Source organism: Pseudorca crassidens, chromosome 18 (assembly GCF_039906515.1).
Source record: "Pseudorca crassidens isolate mPseCra1 chromosome 18, mPseCra1.hap1, whole genome shotgun sequence".
NCBI lineage: Eukaryota > Metazoa > Chordata > Mammalia > Artiodactyla > Delphinidae > Pseudorca > Pseudorca crassidens.
In genome coordinates, this window is record NC_090313.1 from 79,257,101 (window position 1) to 79,281,371 (window position 24,271).

General features: G+C 42.4%; 1 protein-coding gene across 9 annotated transcripts in view; it reads right to left on the bottom strand.

The window, feature by feature from the left end:
• IFT88 (intraflagellar transport 88) overlaps positions 1-24,271 on the bottom strand; it is a 75,785-nt gene that overhangs the window by 24,869 nt on the left and 26,645 nt on the right. For 7 of the 9 annotated variants that reach the window (XM_067713804.1, XM_067713800.1, XM_067713805.1 and 4 more), the window contains 6 exons: positions 22,876-23,107; positions 21,838-21,908; positions 14,019-14,105; positions 8,736-8,835; positions 3,922-4,008; positions 1,679-1,865 (listed from right to left, as the gene is read on the bottom strand). In XM_067713804.1, coding sequence (XP_067569905.1) covers positions 1,679-1,865; positions 3,922-4,008; positions 8,736-8,835; positions 14,019-14,105; positions 21,838-21,908; positions 22,876-23,107 — 764 coding nt within the window. The remainder of the gene's footprint in view (positions 1-1,678; positions 1,866-3,921; positions 4,009-8,735; positions 8,836-14,018; positions 14,106-21,837; positions 21,909-22,875; positions 23,108-24,271) is intronic. The other 2 variants (XM_067713802.1, XM_067713807.1) reach the window with 2 other exon arrangements.

A 24,271-nucleotide genomic window follows, 5' to 3' on the forward strand; every position in this document is an offset into this window, starting at 1 on the left:
CACATTCCTCTCTTGAATTTATTCCTTTTTCAAATAAATTCAATTTTTATTTCAAAACTAAATAGAAAAACAAAGCTATAAAAGCATGAAAGGAAAATGATTTTGTAATCTTGGGGTAGGGAAGGGCTTCATAAAGTAATAAACAAATGAAGCCACAAATTTTCAAAAACCAAATTTGACTACATAAAAAATAGAAAAATTCTGTTTCACAGAAGAAATTATAAAGCTCCCTTAAGCGACGGACTAAGAGAGGCATTTAAACATATGAAGAGGTCAAATGGACGGAGGCCTGGTGAGTGACCTTGTGCCCCCCAGGCCCCCATACTCACCCCTCTTCTCCTAACCCCTCAGTGCCAGGTAGAGTTGCTAATGCCCCCTGCCCCTCCCGTCCCACCCAGCCCAGCCCGGGGAGGAGAGATCCAGCTGCCTGGACACCCTCAGGACACAATGAGACAGACGGTGCATGGTGGGGAGTGGGCAGGCCTCGAAGGTCCCACTCCGCCTCAGCTGCAAACTCCTAGATACGAGGAGAAGGCCAGGCTCATCAGACAAGGAGGAAAGATCGTCACAGTAAAGAGAGGATAACATGAACAAGCCAACCAAAGAAGCAGGAGAAGAAACCTTCAGAGGAAACTTCACTGAAGCCAAGACATGAGCCTGCACTGCATCAACATGTGTCTGCAACAGCATGAGCTCATGATGGGGTGGGGGTGGGGGAGATGAGGGGGACACAACGGGGGGATGCCACGACGGGGGCACACGACGGGGGTCATGACTGGGGGACACGACGGGGGGGCACGACCGGGGGGGCATGACGGGGGGGGCACAACCGGGGGGGCACGACAGGGGGACACGATGGGGGTCAGGTGACCTCTGACAGGCAGGGGAGGGATGGGGTGGTGTGAGCCTTCAGGTCTTTAACAGTTTATTAAAGACAAAATCTGAAGTAAAAATAACAAAATGTAAAAATGTGTTAAATATAGGTGGTAGGTACAGAGGTATGCTTTTTCTCTCTCTTTTTTAATGTTTGAAATATGTTTGTAATTAAAAAGGAAGGGACTTCCCTGGTGGTGCAGTGGTTAAGAGCCCACCTGCCAATGCAGGGGACACAGGTTCAAGCCCTGGCCCAGGAAGATCGCACACATGTCACGGAGCAACTAAGCCTATGTGCCACAACTACTGAGCCCACGTGCCACAACTACTGAGCCCGTGTGCCACAACTACTGAAGTCCATGCACCTAGAGCCCACGCACCGCAAAGTAGAGTAGCCCCCGCTCACCGCAACTACAGAAAGCCTGTGCGCAGCAACAAAGACCCAACGCAGCCAAACATAAAAAAATTTATAAAAGAAAAAAAGGAAGAAAATGAGATTTTTTTCCCCACCTATCAATTTGGCAAAAGTTGAATTATAATATCCAGTATTAGCAGGAATTCGGGAAACATTCTCATACCACGGTGGGAGGAACCTGGAAGTCTTTTTAGAGGGAATTTCGGCTACATCTACCCAAATCTCACAAGCGTCCAGATTCTGAGTCATTAATTCCATTAAAAATAGTCTATAATCCAAGAGTCTTCTTTTCAACTTTTTGTTGCAAGGAACTCTTCCTCTCAATGAATTGGAGCTTTATAAGCAAAAAAAAAAAAAAAAACAAAAGGCAATTTTGCCTGTTTCACTTACCAATATTATAAAGTGCTTCAGTACAAGAAGAATCATTTCTTAGAGCCTCTTTATAGAATTCAGCTGCCTTCTCATAGTCACCATTTGCAAAAACTGTATTCCCTTTATTAGTAAGAGCTGATGGGTTATATCTGTCAGAGTTCACAGCTAAATCTGCATAGCTACTGGCTTGTGAGAATTCATTCTCCTAAAGTACAAAAATATACAAATTATTTGAAGTTCATTGTACCCCTTCTGCCTCTTCTGAGATTACAGACATGATAAAGGGACTTTCTGAGATTACAGACAGGATAAACAAGCACATAGTTTACATATCTTGGTCTCGCTGGACTCACTCCACAAAAGGTTTTACTTGTCACGAAGTTTCTTACAACCGACTGCTCCGCAGTCATGGTCTGGACACCACCACCACTTCCATAGCAGCGGTTCCATCTCCAGCACCCACTGACTGCAGGTGGGAGCTCCCCACACCTATGGCACCCACACAGCTAGAGGCCCCACTACCCTCCTGCCCCGTCACCCTGGCTGCATGGCCGGTGGGTACCGCATCGCCACAGTCCACGCCTCCGTTGCGTCCCCACCGCCAGTGCCTAATTAGGACACGGCTGGGCTGGCATTCACCTGTGCCGCGAGGGCCTCGCGCCTCTCATAGCGTAGCTGCTGGTGCCTCGTGGGCGTGGCTGAGGGAGGGGCACTGCTTCCCACCTCCCATCCCCCCCCCCCCCCCCCCCGTGGTCCTTGTCCAGTGGCCGTGGATGTGAACGTGTGGCGGCACCTTACCCTCTGAAGGCCCTTCCCAGTGTCGCCCCCCCCCCGCCCAGCTCACCCTCGCTCCCCACCCATGTCCAGCTCTTCCTCCTGCAGAGGACCCAGATCCGCGCCGGGCTGGGCTGTGGACCACAGAGGGCATCCGAGTCCCACAGACCTCTCCACCAAGTTCATGGGCACCTGGGTTGTTTCCACCCACTCCTGGTTATCATGAATAACGCTGCTCTGAACATTCACATACAAGTATCTGTGTGGACTCCCTAAGAGCGGGGTGCTGGTGTCATAAACACTAAACCATGTAACACTGTCTTTTAGATTAAGCTTCAGGCACAACTTAGAAGAGCAGTGACGGGTTGCTGACGGGACTGGAGAGCTGTGAGGGGATGACCTCAGGGTCCCGGGAGGGCAGAGCAGCGGCACATGGAGGGGAGGGGAGGGGAGGGGCTGGGGTGGGGGGAGGGGAGGGGAGGGGAGGGGCTGGGGTGGGGGGAGGGGAGGGGAAGGGGGAAGGGAGGGGAGGGGGGAAGGGAGGGGGGGAAGGGAGGGGAGGGGGGGAAGGGAGGGGAAGGGAGGGGAGGGGAGGGGAGGGGAGGGGAGGGGAGGGGAGGGGGAGGGGGGAGAACACAGGCAGCTGCAGGTGCAAAGGCCCAGCCCTGCTCCAGCGGACCATCCTGCAGGGTGGGCTGAGCCTCGCTCGGCTGCACTGGCTGAGCCTTCCCCCGCCCCCCACCCCGGGGGCCTTCATTCTCTTGTGCCTCCTCTCCGCTCTCACGATGCCTGCCCCCCGAAAGCCGTCATGCTTTGCTAGTTCCTTTCCTGTCTCCTCCACGGTTCTGCACTCTGGCCTCCTCAGCCCCCAGCCCTGCGCCCTGCTCACACCCTGGAGACACCGCCTGCTGTCTGCGTACCAGAGACGGGGCTTCAACAATTCACAGTTACTTCTCACAGTTCCGGAGGCTGGAGGTCGAAGACCAGGGGATCAGCAGGCCTGGTATCTGGTGAGGGCCCACGTCCACATCTGCAGATGGCCTCCTTGCTGTGTCCTCACAGGGCACAGGGCTCTGGTCCCCTTCTCCTCTAATAAAGGCACTAATCCCATCATGGGGGCTCCCCTCATGACCTCAGCTAACCCTAAGTCCCCACCTCCAAATACAGTCGCGTTGGGTGTTAGGGCTTCAAAGATGCATTTTGGGGAGACAACCATTCCGTCCATGGCATCTACCATCAAAGCTTAAACCTCTACAGAGGCAACCACGCATTTTACCTCTAACCCTGATTCCCATCTGAGATCAGCTCCACAGGTCCTCCCTCTGTCCTCCTTCTGAGATGGCCTCGCGCTCACATGCACCACCCAAGCGGCCCGCAGACCAACCCAGCCGTGCTGTCCTTCTCCACCCCACTTCTCCAGAGCCCCTCCTTGGGCAGCAACCTAAAAATACCACAGTACCAACGTAGTCATGAAAAGCAGAACTCACCAAATAATACAGGAATGAGAGGTTGGTTGCAGCTGCACTCTTCACACTACTGTCCTTTTTTTCAAACATTTTTAAGGTCTCTACAGCCTAAAAATGAAATGTCTGCCAGTTATTACCTCTGTAATATGATAGCATTTAGGCTTCAGTTTGGGGACAAGACCAGGGAATGCAGAGGGGTGATTAGCGTGTTCAGGAAAACAGATGACAGATGAGAATTTCACTTGATTATCAGTACTTGTGAAAAAGAATTCTCAAAACTGGGATAGAAAGCAATTCTGGGAGCGTCACAAAGTGACCTGATACAGATCCAAATGTAACTACACTCTGAAGCCATGAGGAATTTAAAGCACGTTTTTACCCCCTGGCAAGTCTGAGATGCCCCGACATGGCAGGACACTTGGGATGCCAGGCTCCTTGCACGAGAGGTGGATGAGTTCTCCACCTAGAAGTTACTGAGAGGTACCAGAAACAGGAAAAAGACGTGGTTTTTCCTTCCTTCCTTTACACTACATTTACTGAATAGAAAATGCTTGGCCGCTGGCTCCTGGGGAGCAGCTGTGTCCAAGCAAAGCCCTGCTCAGCTTCTGCAGGGGCCGCAGCTGCTGCTGCTGGACGCCCGTGCGGTCCGAGCCCTGCGCCGGTGGACGCCGTGCGGTCTGAGCCCTGTGCCGGTGGGCGCTGTGCGGTCCGAGCCCTGTGCCGGTGGACGCCGTGCGGTCCGAACCCTGGGTCGGTGGACGCCGTGTGGTCCGAGCCCTGTGCCGGTGGACGCCGTGCGGTCCGAACCCTGGATTGGTGGACGCCGTGCGGTCCGAACCCTGAGCCGGTGGACGCAGTGCGGTCCGAGCCCTGAGCCGGGCCACCGAGCACCTGACTCCCCTGCGGCCAAGGGCAGGAGACCTGCACACGGGGTCGTAGCGCAGTAAAGAACTGCTCTCTTAAAGGGTCTTGATTACTCGAGAGAAAACTGTTGGAAGTTTCTAGACCATTAGTTTATAACCCCACAAAGTAAATTCTGGAAGAGAAAAACCCGAACGCCACACCGTCCATCTTGAGAGCCCCTTTCTCACTTTCTTTCTTGGAAGGCTCTTCCATAACAAGAAGCTCCTAAAACTTACCTGGAAGTGATTCCCTGCAGAAGCTACCTCACCAACCCTACCCAACCCCCAGCTCCTCTTCCGAGCCTCTAAGCTTTACAAGCTGCATTTCACATTGAATAAGAATTGAGATGTTTTTATCTTTACTTTCAGATTGTGTCACTATAAATGTATGTGCTAATTTAAAATATAAGGCAAGTGGGGACTTCCCTGGCGGTCCAGTGGTGAGGACTCCACGCTGTTGCTGCTGAGGGCGTGGGTTCAACCCCTGGTCAGGGAACTAAGATGCCACAAGCCGTGTGGCATGGCCAAAAATTAATTAATTAAATATAAGGCACGTGAATAGGCATAACTCACATATCCACTGAATCCTCTGACTCAAGTAGACTGCAGAGGGGAAGAAGGCTGCTCTCTGATATTTCTGACATCCATAAAGCAGAACCGAAGGCAAACTAACGACAATGGTAATTTTTTAAAAACAGAACGCTATCAGTTTATATCGCTGCTTTCAAAGCAGCTGTTCATATTACAGTCAAGGAAATGTGGGGGCTGGATCTTAAAATGCTGATATTTGTTAATCTGTGGCTCATCGATAACAATACTTTAAGACTACGTTTAACACCAAATCTATTCTCCCCACAAGATCGCTACGAATCCCTGGGGGCTTCCCTGGTGGCGCAGTGGTTAAGAATCCGCCTGCCAATGCAGGGGACACGGGTTCGAGCCCTGGTCTGGGAAGGTCCCACATGCCGCGGAGCAACTAAGCCCGTGAGCCACATCTGAGCCTGTGATCTAGAGCCCACGGGCTCCAACTACTGAAGCCCACGCGCCTAGAGCCCGTGCCCCACAACAAGAGAAGCCACCGCAATGAGAAGCCCACACACTGCAACAAAGAGTAGCCCCCGCTCATCGCAACTAAAGAAAGACCACACGCAGCAATGAGGACCCAACACAGCCAAAAATAAATTAATTAATTAACTAAAAAAAAAAAAAAGAATAAAGTTGTGTAAAAAAAAAAAAAGATTGCTACGAATCCAAACAATACATAAAGAACAATGCAACCCAAAGCTATTACTCAGAAGAATTAACAAAAATATTTAGAACTTAAAACATTCATTTAAAAACATGGACAGAGTAAAAACATATTTCAAATTTTAAGCTTCTAAACTACAACTATCCTGAAAAGGCTAAATATTCTAATAAAAGGAACATTCTCAGGTATTTTTGGCTTTGAAATAGGCTGTTTTCATACTGTTCTTTACACATTCAATGAATGCATCTCTAATATTTCTGTTTTTAAAAGTAAAATAATGTAAATCAATTTATAAAGAAAACAGATAAAAGTTCACAATAAAATTTAGTTGTAAATGGCAAAACAAATAATGAAAATAAACACTGTTAGTTTGGGGTTTTTTCCCCAAGAAGAATTAGGAAAATAGACAAATCTCCGTTTGGGTTTTCTTTCCTGGCTGATTCCGTCCGCTACGGGCTTCAGCTTTCCTCTGGGTATGTCTGTCCACCACCACTGGCCTTCACCCCATCCACCTGTGGCTTTAGTGGAGTTCTTTCTCTGCTACAAAACAACACTATCACCACAAAAAACCATACTCTGAGATTCCAATTTCAGCATTTTTTTTTGAAAAACATTTACAACATTACGCCAAGTTGTAAGTGAAGCATCTTCGGGCTTCCCTGGTGGCACAGTGGTTAAGAATCCGCCTGCCAACGCAGGGTACGTGGGTTCGAGCCCCGGTCCGGGAAGATCCCACGTGGCACAGAGCAACTAAGCTCGTGTACCGCAACTACTGAGCCTGCACTCTAGAGCTTGCGCGCCACAACTACTGAAGCCCGCACGCCTAGAGCCCGTGCTCCGCAACAAGAGAAGCCACCGCAATGAGAGCCGGTGCACCGCAAGGAAGAGTAGCCCCCGCTCGCCGCAACTAGAGAAAGCCCGCGTGCAGCAATGAAGACCCAATGCAGCCAAAAATAAATAAATAAATAAATAAAGCATCTTAATCAATGATCCTTATGAGTTAAGTCAATCCAATCCTTTTTAACCTAAAAGTGTTCCTTCCAAACTGCGACTGTGTTACACCTACCTCGTCATACTTACAATACACAACAAAAGAAACACAAAGTAAAAGCAGCGATGTAAAAGAAAGCAGAAGTTACATTTTTAAAACATCAGTAAAATAACTGATATTAAAATTGTATATAGGCAAACGGAACAAAGAATATTTTGAATGAGAACAGCTAGGAAAGCAGCAAACAATATGATTTGGGTTAAATGAATTTAAATATGAAAAAATTAGCGGGTTTATTCCTTAGTGAACACACCTTTAAAACACGGACGATAATACAGTGTTAAACCTTTCTAAAAAGACCATTTAAAAGTATCAACAGAAAACTCGGAAAACGGCTTTCTCTATTTTGTCATCTGTAACAGTACTTCTCACACAGACACGAACTTATTTTTCTTGGTCCACAGATGACTCCAGCAAGATAGCAAAGACCAATCTGTCTCACTTCACTTCTACTTTTCAGCATCCCAACAGGATCAGAGTTTCATCTGTGGCATTTTTAATGCCCAAGGGTGTGATGCTCAAATGGCAGAACAGACACAAAGATACCTAGAAAGTCTTTTTATGCTTTACAAACAATCATTAAGCACGCTGAAGCCATACACACCGTGGGCCAGCCAGTGTGCTGCCCTAGCCTTCACGACACAACAACGCCATGGGCACCGGGCTGCTTCCCCTTCGCTCACGTCCTCGGGGCAGATGCCCTTCTCCCTCCTCCCCGAAAAAGGGGTCAGTTACTTCTACTGTCTCCAGGAAAACAGAAGGTCTTAAATAGGAAGAAAGCCTGAAAACTGGCTCAGGAGAGCGTGGAGGAAAGACACTGGGGCTCCCTCTGGCCCTCACTCTCTGGGTCTAAACGCGGAAGAGCTGAGTTTTCTACATTGCAGGCATATATGCTACTAACCACTGGTTTTATAAACTAGGGTATCAAGTTTCATTCTCTATTCTCCTTTGTGATCCCCGCCCCCTTTTAAAAAGCTGTTCTTCTGTTCTCCTGTGAGGCAGACTGTGGAAGGGGAGCACCGTTTCACCCCACCCCAGGCGGCAGGACAGTGGTGGGACCAGTGACAGATTCCTTTCGTGCCCAACGCAACGTCAATGAGTAAACCAAACACGTAAAACAGATGCCAGGAGAGCTGCTCAGGCACCAGGCTGCTGCTCCGGCTCCTGGCCTCCCCCACTGCCCGTGTACGAACCCTGACTCTGAACAGCCTCTGAGCTTCAGGAAACACTTCGAAAACCTCTGGGGAAAGCTGACCTCTGGACTAGAATACGGTTTAGTCATTTAGCAGCCATGTTTTACATGGCAAGCGTTTATATTTTAAGAAACAGGACAGGGGAATTCCCTGGTGGTCCAGTGGTTAGGACTCCACGCTTCCACTGCAGGTGACATGGTTTCAATCCCTGGTCAGGGAACTAAGATCCCACATGCCGTGCGGCCAAAAAAAATGAAACAGGACAAACAGGTCAAAATTAAAACCATGATATATTAGAGGAAATTATGTTAAGGTAGAAATAAAAATATTATTCAACTTCAGAATAATCCCAGGTAACAGTAATCTAGAAAGGAGTTTCACAGTATTATCGCTTTGACCAGTTAACATTAACTTCCATCTAAACATTTTTTTAAACTTACTTGATTAAAGTCCTTTTGTCTCAGGTACATAATTGCTTTGTTTATTTCCAGATCATTTGCCAGCTCTACGTACTGAGAAGCTTTCACAACTTCAACACACCTATAAAGTAAAGCGTAAAAACGGTTATTTTATTTTGTTTTAATATATCTAGGTTTTCTTAACTGTGACTTTTCAAAAGTGTTTAAAAGTGCCCCTAGTGTTCTGTAGGACTGAGCACCTGACTCCTTCCAACACAGGCATTAAGTTACAGAGCTCTTCAGTTCCAAACCCGTTTTATCAGCCAATTCTTCATTAGCCTCTTGCCACGTCTAATTATTTATGGTATTTTAAATAAAATTCTCATTTTAAAATTAATAAAACAACTTCAGTTTGTAACAGGCAAAATCGTTTCTATATATTTTTTCATCTTAAATGCTCTGATGGTGAGAAAAATTCTACAGAACTTGAGAATATATTCAATTTTTTGTGTACAAACTTGAACAGACTTGCGTGGATCCGTTGCTCAGGGCACACAGAACATCTACTGTTACTAAACACCAGGCAATGTGCCAACTCCTGTAAGCATGAGCACATTGAGTCCTCACCACAGCCCTGAAAGACGGGCATTATCTCATGTCACAGATACAAAAATAAATCGCACAAGTAGAAAACTGCCAAGTAAGAACCTGAGCCCAATTTCTATTGCTACCAAAGCCCACTGCACCAAGACTAATGCTTTCGAAATTGAGGGTCATGACCTTTCAAATAACAGAAGAGAAAAGGTATCAAAGGGTTGTGCATAACAAGGGCAAGGCGGTGCTGCGTCGTTTTCTCACTGAGGGTCTGGTTCAAAGAGGTTTCAAAGCCACTGGCTTACACAAATAATCTAAAAATACTGGGACTTCCCTGGTCCCTGGCAGACCAGTGGTTAAGACTCCATGCTCCCAATTCAGGGGGCTGGAGTTCAATCCTTGGTCAGGGAACTAAATCCCGCATGCTGCAACTAACACCTGGCACAGCCAAATAAATAAATATATAATTTTAAAAAATAAAATTAAAAAATAAAATTATTAAAGCAGAAGATCCCTTTCTTCAAGCAGAACATTTTTTAAACCCTGATTTATAAAACAGTCCTTCTGCTTGGAGTGGTGAGAGAGGATGTGAAACCCAGCCTGTCAGGCCCCCCTGGAGGACCCTCTCAGCAAAGCAGCGTGAAGGGCTCCCCAAAATAAGGGGGAAACCCTCTATTCCACAACACACGCAGCAAACAGTCACCGAATGTCTACAACGTGTGAGACGTTACGTCTGGTACAGGGCTACCAGGACACACAAAATACAGTTCTTGCCCTCGAGGGGAAGCAGACCTGTAAACTGAGTTAGGTGTAAGAACCGCAGTGAAGAAATACAGGAATGGAGGGGTGGAGACACTAGGAAAGGTATTCCAGACACGTCTGAGCTCGGTTTACGGGAAAAGGATGAATCGATTTGACAAAAGGGGAAGGGTGTTCCAGGAAGAGGGGCTCACAAACCCGAAGATGTGGAAGATTAGAAAAGTGGGAAATATTTAAGACGCTGACTCATTCCCTGAGCTGCCGTCAACAAATCAAGTGGCTCAAAGACAAAAGCATGATGCTCTTCCCCTCCTGTTCCCAAACAGGATTCTGCAAAAGGATTATGCCCCACAGAAAATTACTGGAGTCACTTTTTTTCTCAATTTTCTAAAGATGGAACAAAGCTCCCACCATGCTAGACAGACAGGATGCCTTAGAACCTTTGGGCTAATTATCCAGAAGAATCTATACAGGAAGGGCTGCCAACATCTCGGCCCTTGAGACACTCTTCCCTCTACTTACAACATCCTCCCTCCCTTCCCCCCACTTTTATTCCTACTAATCCTTCAAGCCTCAGCCCAAATGTCACTTAATCTGGGGAGCCTTCCATGACACCATGACAACAAACTACAATAGCATTAGCAATTGGGACTAAGAAATCACACAGCACACAATAAAACACAACTTGTTACATTAGTATAACATAGCACTCACAATGCTTTGTGATTGCTAATATAATTATCTGTCTACTTAGCTAATCAAGGAGATCTTAGGTGACAACCAACATTAGCTAAACTGTAAATTTCTCGAAGGCAGATACTTTTTATCCTGAACTTCCAACTGGCCTGCAATAAACAATAAATTTTTTTTCTTGTTATATACAACACTGTAAGTCAACTATAATTCAATAAAATATTTTAAAAAAGAAATAATGGCCGAGAACTTCCCAAATCTGGGGAGAGATGTGGACATCCAAGTTCATGAAACTAAGAGACAACCCCAAAAGTTCAACTCAAAACAATTTTCTCTATGATACGTTGTAATAAAACTATCTAAAATCAAAGATAAAGAGAGAATTTTTAAATCAGCAAAAGAATCTGCCTGACAATGCAGGCCCTGGTCCTGGAAGATCCTACATGCCGTGGAACAACTAAGCCCATGAGCCACAACTACTGAGTCTGTGCTCTAGAACCTGCGAGCCACAACTACTGAAGCCTGTGAGCCTAGAGCCTGTGCTCCACAACAAAGAGAAGCCACCGCAATGAGAAGCCTGTGCATCATAATGAAGAGTAGCCCCCGCTTGCCACAACTAGAGAAAGCCCGCGCGCAGCAACAAAGACCCAACGCAGCTAAAAATAAAATAAATAAAATTTTAAAAAGTCTAATATGACAAAAGTAATTAGTTTTGATAAGTTAAAATGTTAAATTAGTGGAAAATTTCACTCAGACTGGTTGGCATTTTATAAATACTTAAAATTTCACTTACATACCAACTACTAGATTGCAAAGACACAACTATAATCATCTTCTTAAAAAGCTAAAAACATTAGAAAATTAAATGTATATGATTTAGCAAACATTAAGAGAATTCAAGTTAGATTTAGTAACAGTAAAACAACATTTACTATTCAGTATAATTAAAGATGAACAGAGTTCATTTACTGTGAGATGCTTGTCTCCCAAATCAAGGAGATCTTAAGGTTACAACCAACATTTGGTGTTCACAGAAAGGGACAGAGTGACTTGTACTATACATTGATCAAAACATATGTGGAGTACATGTACAGATACAGGGACATTTTAAGGAACTTGTTTATAAACTAGGCAAGCAACCAGTCAGGTAGAAAACCAGCCGTTTTAGAAAAACACATTGTATCTGAAATGGATGAAAAAACTGGAACTGTTTATCTGAAAAGAGAGAAAACTTTGAAGAAAGCCCTAACCGCACTATCAGCAATAACTGGCAGAGCCGCTGATTCCAAACAGTAGCAGGCACGCGCTGTTTCCCATTGCTGCCCCCATGAGGAGCGCCATCCTGGAAGCGTGAAAAGCGTGCTGGCTTATGAAGCAGGGAAAAGGAGGCTACAGTAAGAAAGTGACACGGAGCAGGGCGCTTCCTGCTCCACGTGAGGCTGGGGATCCCGGATGGGTAGCGAAGCGCTGAGCTGGGCATCGGGAACCACTGACCGCCATCTCCGCCTGCAGACCTCCCCTCATACTCAACAACGACAAAGAACAGCCAGAGAAAAAGAACGTGCTCTTGGAAATGTAAAATAAAACAATTAAATGGAATAGTTGAATGAGAAATTCAAAGAAGTCTCCGAGAAAGCAAAGCAGAACCAAAGTTGGAAAATATAAGAAAGATAAGTGACAAGGAAGTCCAAATCCAATTGATAGAAATTTATAACTGGAAAAGGAAGTAAATTAGCAGAGAAATAGTATAACATTTTCTCAAATTAAAGAAAACAGACTGCAAATTGAGGGGTCTATTGAGTGCTTAAGAAGAAAATAGAAAAAAAAAGACAAATTTAAACACATTATGAAATTTCAAAACAAAGCTACAGAGAAAATGATAAAAATTACCAGAAAGAAACTGCAGGTCACCTACAAATAGCAAGGATGAGACTAGCATCAGAATTCTAATCAGCAACAGTGCTAGTTAACAGTGAAGAAATGCTTTTTGAGTTCTAAGAGAAAACAAGTTACAACTTAGGGTATTATACCCGATCAAATAAATGATCAATCAAGAATGAGGACAGAATTAGACACTTACAGACATGCACAGACAGATCTTAGGGGGTTAATTCAGGAAGAAATCAAGGAAAAAATAAAGATGATGTTCAAAAAGAAAGAGGATCCAACATGGGAAAAAAATGAAGGTAAACCCCAAGATGACATTCAACGCCAGCCTAAGGGAACCAACGGCTTACAGAGACTGGGGCAGGGAGAGTTCCGAGAGGGAGAACTCCAAATAACCTAAGAGAAGCAAAGAGTGCAAGAGAAGACAGAGAGGTAACTGGAGACACCAGAAAAACAAACGTCATAGGCCAAATATGAAGCCTCCAGAACAAACTAAACCAGGGAGACAATGGATTCCATGGTGAGAATCTGGATCGTAATGAGGATATGGTAAAGAAAGCATACGTTACTTCCACCAAGAAGAAACATGAAAAGTAATTAGAAAACGGGAGCTGTAACTCTTCTGTACTTACTTGGTTTTCTAACCATGTACATGTATCTTGGATTTTAAAAATTCTGGTAGGGTACCACGCAGAACAGGTCACAGACTCACTCTATACTGGTTCGAAAAATCATAGAAAAGAGTTTCATGAAGGGCAACGTTGGATTCAATACAATGAAGAATTTTCTAACCCTTAGAGATGTTCAGAAATAAAGCAAATGATTTGAACACCATAAGAATCCAAGCAGAGGATAGATGGCACCTACATGGGATGCTATAAAGAGGATTCTCGTACCGGGTGGAAGAAACAAATTCAACTACTCATCCAAAAAATGACCTAAGATTTTTCCAGCTCTAAAAACCCTTCACTCCTATCTGGGAAATATATCCACAGACAATAGCCTTTTTAGGTGTGAGAGGTATTGCTCAGGATAAAAAGTTTAGTAGTACTGACAAATTTAAGGTAGAAAAAGGACATAATGAGAAAAGATAAAGTAAAAAGGAAGAGGGCACAGGCTGGAATTTATACAATGAAAGCAATTATGTACCCACATATCAAATGTAGCACACTTGCCTTAGTACTTAATTTACAAAATGACATGAACAATAAGAAAAATATGTTAGAACTTTTAGAGTGGCCTATACTAATCTTACCATATAATAGTATTTGCTTGATAAGTAGAAATCAATATTTGCAATTATTTACTTTTCTAATAACAAAATTTTAAATCAATAAAAGTATAAACTAGAAAACATCATGTCCATCCAGTTATACTGAATTTCTCTCTTACCAATCATAACCTACAGCAAAAGATGTTTCAATTACAGGAGCAATGAGTTTTGCAGCTGTCATGATGTATTTTTCTGCCATGGCTTTCCTATATCAAACAAACAAAAAATATTTAGAAATATGGTATAAAAAGAGTTTCGATTTATTTCTTAAAATGTAAGTGTAAACATTGTCTGGGCAGCTATGCTAGCAATCTGTTTACAAATCAGGTTGAAAACCACGACTGGGAAATGCGATCAGTAAGCCATGACTGCCCTTGGGGTCAGCAGTTCTTGGTCTGTGATTCATTCTGAGGAAAGAAGGAAAGAAAGAAAGTGGGGGAAGGGAGGGAGAAAGAATGAAGGAGAGAGAGATACACAGGACTCTGCAGCTGAAGCTGCATAATCTGCACTGTCTGTGGAAATGAAAGGGTGAAAACTGCCACTACAGTGGTAAATACTAAAACTGAACTACTACACGTCTCTATAGATTTGCCTAATCTTCACCTTTCACTTTATAAATGGAATCATAGAATATGTGGTCTTTTGTGACTGCCTTCTTTCACTTTATCACAATGTCCTCAAGGTTCATGTGTACTGTAGCATATGTCAATATTTCATTCATTTTAGGGCTAAATAATATTCCATTGCATGGATGGAGCATATATTTTTTACCCATTCATCAGTTGTGGACATTTGGGTTGTTTCCACTTTCTGGATACGAATAATGCTATGAATATTCCTGTATAACTTATTATGCTATTATGTGGATGTATGCTCTAATTTCTTTGGGGTATGTATCTAGGAGACAAATTGCTGAGTCATATGTTGTTTAAGAAGAACTTCCAGACTTTCCCAGAGTGGCTGTACCAGTTTACATTCCCACCATCAGCATACAAGGTTTCAACTTCTCCACATCTGCATCAACACTTACTATCTGTCTTTTTGATTCAGTCACACTAGTGGGTGTGAAGTGCTACCTCACTGCGGTTTTGAGTTGCATGTCCCTAGTGAATACTGAAGTTAAGCATCTTTTCATGTGCTTATTGCCATCTGAATATGTTTTGAAAAAATGTCTATTCATATCCTTTGTATATTTTTAATTAGGTTTTGGCGTTTTTATTATTGAGTTGGAAGAGTTCTTCTACCTACTGTAGAAGTAGGTCCCTTCTTGGATACATGGCTTGCAAATATTTTCTCCCATTCATTAGGTTGTTTCCACATTCTTTTTTTTTTTTTTTTGGTGGTACGCGGGCCTCTCACTGCTGTGGCCTCTCCTGCCGCGGAGCACAGGCTCTGGACGCGCAGGCTCAGCGACCATGGCTCACGGACCCAGCCACTCCGCAGCATGTGGGATCCTCCCAGACTGGGGCACGAACCCGTGTCCCCTGCATCGGCAGGCGGACTCCAAACCACTGTGCCACCAGGGAAGCCCTGTTTTCACATTCTTGATGGTGTACTTTGAGGAATGAAAGTCTTTAATTTTGATGAAGTCCAATTTACCTATTTTTTTCATACCTAAGAAACCACCGCCCAACACAGGTCAATAATATTTACTTCTATGTTTTTTCCCTAAGAATTTTGTAATTCTAGTTCTTACTTCTAGGTCTATGATTCATTTTTTTTTTTCTTTTTTTTTTTGCGGTACGCGGGCCCCTCACTGTCGTGGCCTCTCCCATTGCGGAGCACAGGGTCCGGACGCGCAGGCTCAGCGGCCATGGCTCACGGGCCCAGCCGCTCTGCGGCATGTGGGATCTTCCTGGACCGGGGCACGAACCCACGTCCCCTGCATCGGCAGGCGGACTCCCAACCACTGCGCCACCAGGGAAGCCCTATGATCCATTTTGAAGTAATTTTTCTGTATGGTGTGAGAGAGAAGTCCAACTTCATTCTTTTGCATGAGCATATTCAATCGTTCCAGCACCATTTGCTGAAGACTATCCTTTCCCCATGGAACTGTCCTGACAGTTTTACTGACTATAAACGGAAGAGTTTATTTCTGGACTCTCAATTCCATCCCATTGCCTTTTATGTATGTCTTTATGCTTCTAACATAAAGTATTATCACACTGTCTTAATTAGTGTCGCCTTGTAGCTTGAGTCCTCGAACTCTTCTATTCTTTCTCAACACTGTTTTGGCTGTTCTGGACTCCTTACATTTCCATATGAAGTTTAGGATCACCTTGTCACTTTCTGCAAAAACACTACTGGGATTCTGATAGGGGTTACACTGAATCTGTAATCTGGGGGGCACGGCCATCTTAGCAATACTAAGTGCCTATCCATAAACATGTGATCTCTTTCCACTTATTGAGCATTTCTTCCAATGATGTTTTACAATTCTCAGAGTACAAGTTTTGCATTTCATTTGTTAAATTTATTCCTAATAAATTATTTTTTATGCTACTGTTAAATGTAATTGTTGATTTCATTTTCAGATAGCTCACTAGCACTGTGTACCACACTTCTCTAGTATTCTGTTGATTCTTGCATGTTTATCTTTTACTCTGGAACCCTGCTGAACTCGTTTATCAGTGGTAAATTTTTTTAGTGCATTCCTTAGGACCTTCTATATACAAGATCATGTGATCTTCAGAGGTAAGTTTTACTTCTCTCCAATCTGGATAAGTCTTTTACTTTTCTTTCTGTCTTTCACCATTAAGTATTATAATGCGAAACTGTGGGGTTTTCATAGATGTCCTTTATCAGATGGAGCAACCTCCTTTCTACTCCTAGCTTTTGTTGAAGTTCTTTTTGTTTGTTTGTTAAACAAAATCCAATATGGATTTTGGATTTTGTTCCCCCCCAGTTTTCCCTTTTTTTTTTTTTTTTGGTTTACTGAGATGATCACGTGGCTTTTGTCCTTTGTTCTACTGATATCCTGTATCATATTAATTGAATTTTAGATGGTAAACCATTCTTGTAGCCTTGGGATAAATCCAAATTAGTCATGGTACATAATTCTTTTCCTATTGTGTTAGTATTGTTGGTTTGCAAATATTTTCTTGAGAACTTTTAATCTATAGTCATAAGATATTTTTCTGTAGTTTTCTGTCTCTTCTGTTTTATTTTGGTATCAGAGTAATACTAGTTCATAAAATGAACTATTTTCTGGAAGAGACTGTATAGAAATGATGTTTATTCTTTAAACATTTTCTAGAATTCTCTACTAAAACCATATAGGCCTGGAGATTTGCCTTATAAATTCAATTTCCTTAACATTCAAAGGGCTATTCAAACGATCTATTTCATATTAACTGAGTTGTGGTAGTTTGTGTTTTTTAAGAAAGTGGCCCATTTTGTCTAAGTTTCAAATTTATGTGTACAGGGTTGTCTGTAGTATTTCCTTAATATCTTTCTGATGTCTGCAGGGTCTGTAGTGATAGCTACTATTTTGTTCCTAATACTAGTATTTTGGGTCTTCTCTCTTTTACCTTCATCAGTCTTGTTAGAAGTTTGTTAACTTTACTGATCTATTCAAAGAATCAGCTGTTTCACTGATGTTCTGTATTGTTTCTCTCTTCAGTGCCAATGATTTCTGTTCTTTTATTATTTCTTTCCTTCTGCTTCTTTTGGGTTGACTTTGCTCTTCTTTTTCTAGGTTCTTTATTTTTTAATTGAGGTATAGTTGATGTAATTATATATATATAAAATATATAATACTTGAAAAATATTTATATATATAAAATCCCTGAAACTTATAAGTTTCAGGTGTACAACATAGTGATTCACAATTTTTAAAGGTTATATTCCATTTATAGTTACAAAATATTGGCTATATTCCCTGTGCTGTACAATACATCCTTACAGCTTAATTATTTTATACTTTTTCTAGGTTCTTAAGCTGGGAGCTTAGGTTATTGATTTAAGACTTTCCCATTGTCATTCTAATTGCTTTTCCCTTATGGGTTGTTTTCTCTGCCTCCTTACAAGACTTTGTGATTTTAGGGACTTCCCTTTTGGCCCAGAGTTTGAGACTCCACACTCCCAAGGCAGGGGGCCTGGGTTCAATCCCTGGTCAGGGAACTAGATCCCACATGCCGCAACTGAGAGTTCGCATGCCACAACTAAGGAGCTGGCGAGCCTCAAAGAAGATAGAAGATTCTGCATGCCACAACTAAGTCCTGGCACAGCCAAATAAATAAAATAAATATTTTAAGAAAAAAAGACTTCGTGTTTTTAATTTTCAGAAGTTTAATCATGATATATCATGACATGGATTTTCTTGGGTTTATCCTCCTTGGGATTTCTTCAGCTCCTTGTACTGTAAGTTTATTTTCCTTGCCAAATTTAGGAAGTTATCAGCTATTATTTCTTTAGCCTAATCCCCTTCATCTCTCCTTCCCAGATTTGATGACACAAATGTTGGTTCTTCTGTAATAGTCCCAGAGATCCCTGAGGCTCTGGTTGTTTTGGTTTTTGGTCTATTTTCTCTATTTGTTCAGATTGGATAATTTCCATTTTCTCTTCCAGTCACCAAATCTCTCCTGGCTCCCCTTCATTCTCCTGTTGAGTCCCTCCACTGAGCTTTCCATTTCAGCTGTTATATTCTTCGGTTCTAAAATTTCCATTTGGTTTTTCTTTATATCGTTTCTTTGCTGAGACTCTATTTCTTTTCTGAGGCTATTCTGTCAGTTGTTTTAAGTGTGTTCATAATTGCTTGTTGAAGCATTTTTATCATGATTGCTTTAAAATTTGTCAGATAATTCTAACATCTCTGTCATCTCAGTGTTGGCATCTATGGACTATCTTTTTTCACTGTTTGAGATATTCCTGGTTCTTGGTATGACGAGTGATTTTTGATCAAAACTTGGACATTCCCTGGTGGTCCAGTGGTTAGGATTCCAGGCTTTCACTGCCGTGGCCCAGGTTCAATCCCTGGTCAGGGAATTGAGACCCCCTGCAAGCCACGGCACAGCCAAAAAGAAGCTTGGACATTTTTACATTATGAGACTGAATTTTAGAAGATGTGGTATATATACACAATGGAATATTACTCAGCCATAAAAAAAGAATGAAATAATGCCATTTGCAGCAACGTGGGTGGACCTAGAGATGATCATACTAAGTGAAGTAAGTCAGACAAAGACAAATATCATACAATATTACTTCTACATGGAATCTAAAAAAATGATACAAATGAACTTACTTACAAAACAGAAACAGACTCACAGGCATAGAAAATAAACTTATGGTTACCAAAGGGGAAGGGGGGGTGATAAACTAGGAGTTTGGGATTAAAATATACACAATACTATATATAAAATAGATAACCGGGACTTCCCTGGTGGTGCAGCAGTTAAGAATCCACCTGCCAATGCAGGGGACACCGGTTCAATCCCCGGTCCGGGAAGATCCCACATGCCGTGGATCAACTAAGTCCGTGCGCCACAACTACTGAGCCTGGGCTCTAGAGCCCGTGAGCCACAACTACTGAGCCTGCATGCCACAACTACTGAAGCCCACGTGCCTAGAGCCCGTGCTCCGCAACAAGAGAAGCAATCACCAATGAGAAGCCCGCGCACCAACAAGAACCTACTGCATAGCACAGAGAACTATACTCAGTATCTTGTAATAACCTATGGAAAAGAATCTAAAATAAATATATATATAGTAAATCAACTACATTTCAATAAAAAAGTAAAAATAAAATAATGTTCATTCAGGCTCTTCAATACTACTTTCACCCTGATTCTGAAGATTTGGGCAAGTGATGTATTTTTATTTTGTTATTTATTTTTAAAAATTATTTATTTTATTTTTGGCTGCATTGGGTCTTCGTTGCTGCGCGTGCATGTGGGCTTTCTCTAGTTGTGGCGAGCGGGGGCTACTCTTAGTTGTGGTGCGCAGGCTTCTCACTGCGGTGGCTTCTCTTGTGGCGGAGCACAGGCTCCAGGTGCACGAGCTTCAGTAGCTGTGGCACACGTGGGCTCAGTAATTGTGGCTCGCGTGCTCTAGAGTGCAGGCTCAGTAGTTGTGGTGCACGGGCTTAGTTGCTCCGCGGCATGTGGGATCTTCCCGGACCAGAGCTCGAACCCGTGTCCCCTGCATTGGCAGGTGGATTCTTAACCGTTGCGCCACCAGGGAAGCCCCAAGTGATGTACTTTAAAGAGCTGAATGCTTTTGTATTTTATTGTGAAAAAAAGAAAAGTGACGTAGAAAAAAAAGACTGAATTTTATTTAAATCTTCTGTTTTAGCTGTCTTTCCTGACACCACTGCAGCAGGGAAAGAAGAGACACCACCGCATCACAAGCCAGATAAGGGGAGAAGCCCATATTCCCCGCACAGCCTGCTTTGACACCTACGTGGGAAGAGGTCCTTGCTTCTGCTGGGTGGGATGGGAGTCCCTGCATCCCCCGGTCCCTACTGACACCATGGTGGGGTGGTCTTGTTATGGCTGAGTGATGACTGAGGCCCTGATTCCCCACTGCCCCTCTGACACCAGGCAGGAGGGAGGGTCAAGAGCGCCCTGTTACTGCTGGGTAGGGTGGAGTTCCAGGCTCCCCACGTGCTGTCCACTACACCACAGAGTCAGAGTGGCAGGGCTCCATGAGGGCCTTGGGGGTTAAAGTCCTGCTCCCTACTTGGTCTGCTGGGGTACTGAGTGTCTCCTTACAGCCCTGGGAGTTGGCTGTTGCTGGCATGTGTGGGGATGGGACCACAGCTCTTTTCTGTGCATCTGTCTGAAAGTTTTCTGTCTTGCTAGCCTACCCCTTACCTTGTCCTCTGGCTTTTCTTAGAGCCTTTTTTAAAAATGCAGCCCCTGGCTCTCTGACTGCCAGCTTCTTCAGCTCCAAGTCTGAGCAATGTGAGGGGAATCACTGCCATGCTGTTCCTCAAGCCCCCGGGTCCCTTGATGATTTGCCCTCTTGTCTCTACCTTTCTTCTCATTTTGTTGTACATACAATTTCTGGGGTTTTAATTTGTACTCAGAAGTGTAAGTTTAATTTTTACTGTTAAACTAAATCCTAAAGATTAAGGGCCCTCCATCCACACAATGGAATATTATTCAGCCTTAAAAAGGCAGGAAATCCTGTCACCGGCTACACCGTGGATGAAAAGTGAGTCACAGACAGACAGTACCGTGATTCCACTTCCATGAGGTCCCTAGAGCAGGTCACATTCATAGACAGAAAGCAGAGTGGTGGCTACCAGGGGCTGGGGGAGGGGGATGGGAGTTGTTTAGTGGGTACAGAGCTGCAGTTTGGAAGATAAAAAGAGTTCTGGAGACTGGCTACAAATCAATGTGAATGCACCTACCACTACCTTTGAAATGAAGAATTACATATCTTGGTTAAGATAAATTTTATGTTATGTGTATTTTATCACAATTAAAAAAAAACAAACTAAGAGCACTCTGTGATGTGATATAACTTCTAAGATACCTGTTGCATATTCAATAAATATTAGAAGGTACAAGCCATACTTGACAGAGACTAGGTACCATATCAGAGAAAGGAAAAAATGAAATAAATAATTTTGTCTTTGGGAGTTGAAATTTATTTGGGGGGCATGATAAAAATACAGAGAGATATAAATTTTTGAACAAAGGTAATATGAACAAAGTTCTAATATTGCACCAGAGGCAGAGGGAAAGCAAATTACAGAGAAATAGTAAGAGTAACTGAGTAATAATAATTGGGATTAGCATGAGGACTGAGATTATATTGAAGAAGAAAAAAGAATCTGGTGGAGTATAGAAATGGTGAAACGACAGCACTATTCAAGAAATATACTGAATACAACAAGTTTTGAAAGAAATAATCAGAATGCACATTCAACTCTTACAGAAGTTAAGACTACATTATTAAGTTTTAATCATGAAGTGCCCAAAATATTACCTTTCACGTTCCATTTGCCTTAGATGATCATTTTTTATAGCTTCAATCACTAAATTAGTATGTGGGTCATCCTGGGGGAAAAAAATGAGTGATTCAGAAGTAAGAATCAAGAACTAGATTTCTAATCAACCTCACCCCTAGGCTAGCTGTATAAAATGGAGAATATATTAATCTTTCTAAACTATTTTCCCTTATGTAAACTTTTTCTTCTTACTTCTGATTACCTATCACATTCTCCACTGAACTAACATAGATTCTAGCAGCTGATACAAGGTCAGGCTGGAAAGAATAGGGCCAAGTACACAGAAGCTGTGGTTGTTAGTACAAATGTGTGATATTATAAATTCTTAACTCAAATATAAATGCTTTAATGATCATCAATTACTTAGTATGATCCATATTGCTACTTCCTATTGAAAACATAGATGATTTCTTTCACAACATATATGACTTTTTCTCAATATGGAAGTTATATATAATAGTTAACATCTACCCAGCACTTACTATGTTCCAGGTACTATTTTAAGCATTTCACATGCATTACCTCATTTAATCCTTACAACCCTACATGGTAGGTTGTTCTAATTAGTGCTATTTTAAATATAGAGGAACAAGGAGAGTTAAGTACTGAGTAGTGGGGCCAGCCACTATGCTGCGACACCCTTACACCCTATCAGGAAGACCTATTAGGTTCAATTTATGAAACTGACATTACTATACATTGTGATGTATCAACACAGGCAAGTGCACAGGGTACGACTCCATATAAAATAACATTAAAGAATGACAATTTTTCCTAAGATTCTCCTTTTTGTTTTTTTGACTAAAATTGTGCAGTCTGTTTTAACCACAATCTCTAGCCCTATTTCAATAGCCCTGGTGTCGACCTAATTTAAATAACAAATGAAAATGATAAAACACATTAATACAGGGCTGGGAGAAACCTGAAATGTCATCCACTCCAACTTTCTCATTTCTGGAGACAGAAAAGCACAGGTAATTAGGAGCTGGCTATGTAACAGTCTTCCTCATACTCACATTTGGTGAAATGTATTTACCATCTTCATCAGTTTCTAATGGAACAGCAATCAGCTTTTGGAATGCCTTCTTCATTTTTTCTCGATCTCCAACAGCAAAGTAACTAAGAATCAGGTTGAAGCCTGCCTTCAGGTTTGGTGCCACACTCATTATGTGCTCAAATGAATTAATGGCATCTGAATACTGCCCAGTTTTAATAAATGTAACTCCAATGTTCTGCATAATTTTAATCCTAGAGAAAAATAAACATGGATTTGCTTTAAAGGTCTGAACTCCCTAGTATGGCAATCAAGACATTCCACAAATAATTTCCTTCTTTTCTTTCCCACTTTACTTCTTTTTTGTTTTGTTTTGTTAAAGCTATATTGATGTTTACTTTACACATCATAAAATTCACTTATTTTAAGTGTATGATTCAATAATTATTGCTATATTAACACAGTTGTGGAACCAAAACCACATTCCTACTTTGTCATTTCCATCACCCCAAAAAGAACCTGTGCCCACCTGCAGTCATTCCTCGATCCCACCTCTAGCCCCAGGCAAACACTAATTTACATTCTGGCTCTCTGGATTTGCCTTTCTAGACATTGTACATAGATGGAGTTACAATATGTGATATTTTGTGTCTGGCTTCATTCAATTAGCATAACCTTTTTGAGGTTCCTCCATATTACAGCATATAAGAGTACTTCATTCCTTTTTTATTGCTGAATAGTATTCTATTGTATGGCTATACCACATTTTATTTATCCATTGACTACTTGATGGACATTTGGATGGCTTCTACTTTTTGGCTATTATGAATAATGCTGCTATAAACATTCATGTACAATACTTTGTGATAACACATGTTTTCATTTCTCTTGGGTATATACCTAGGAATGGAATTGGTCATATGGTAAATTTGTGTTTAACTTTTAAAAAAAGCAACCTAATTATTTTCCAAAGTGTCTGGGCCATTTTATATCCCCAACGTATGAGGATTCCAATTTCTCTACATCTTCCTCAACACTAATTATTGTCCATATTTGATTATAGCCATTCTAATGAATGTGATCCCACCTTATTTCTAACCACTCCTCAATATAACCCCATTTGAACTAAATCCTTTTACTCCTAGTTCTCTGATCAGATCACAGTATTTCCCGGACTTTTCTCACAGTGCTCCCTTTGTCGGGAATGTTACCCCTTCGCTTGTCTTCACTTTAGTAAGCAATCCAAGTATACCTCCTTTCGTTAAGCCTTTCTTGACCTTTCTTGTTCTCAATAATTATTCCTTCAACTTAATTACTATACTATCTCTTGATTATGGACTGTTAAGCACTTAACATATACTATATAATATTATTATCTTTTTCTAAAATGCTCAAATTCTTGGCCTCACCTGGGTTAA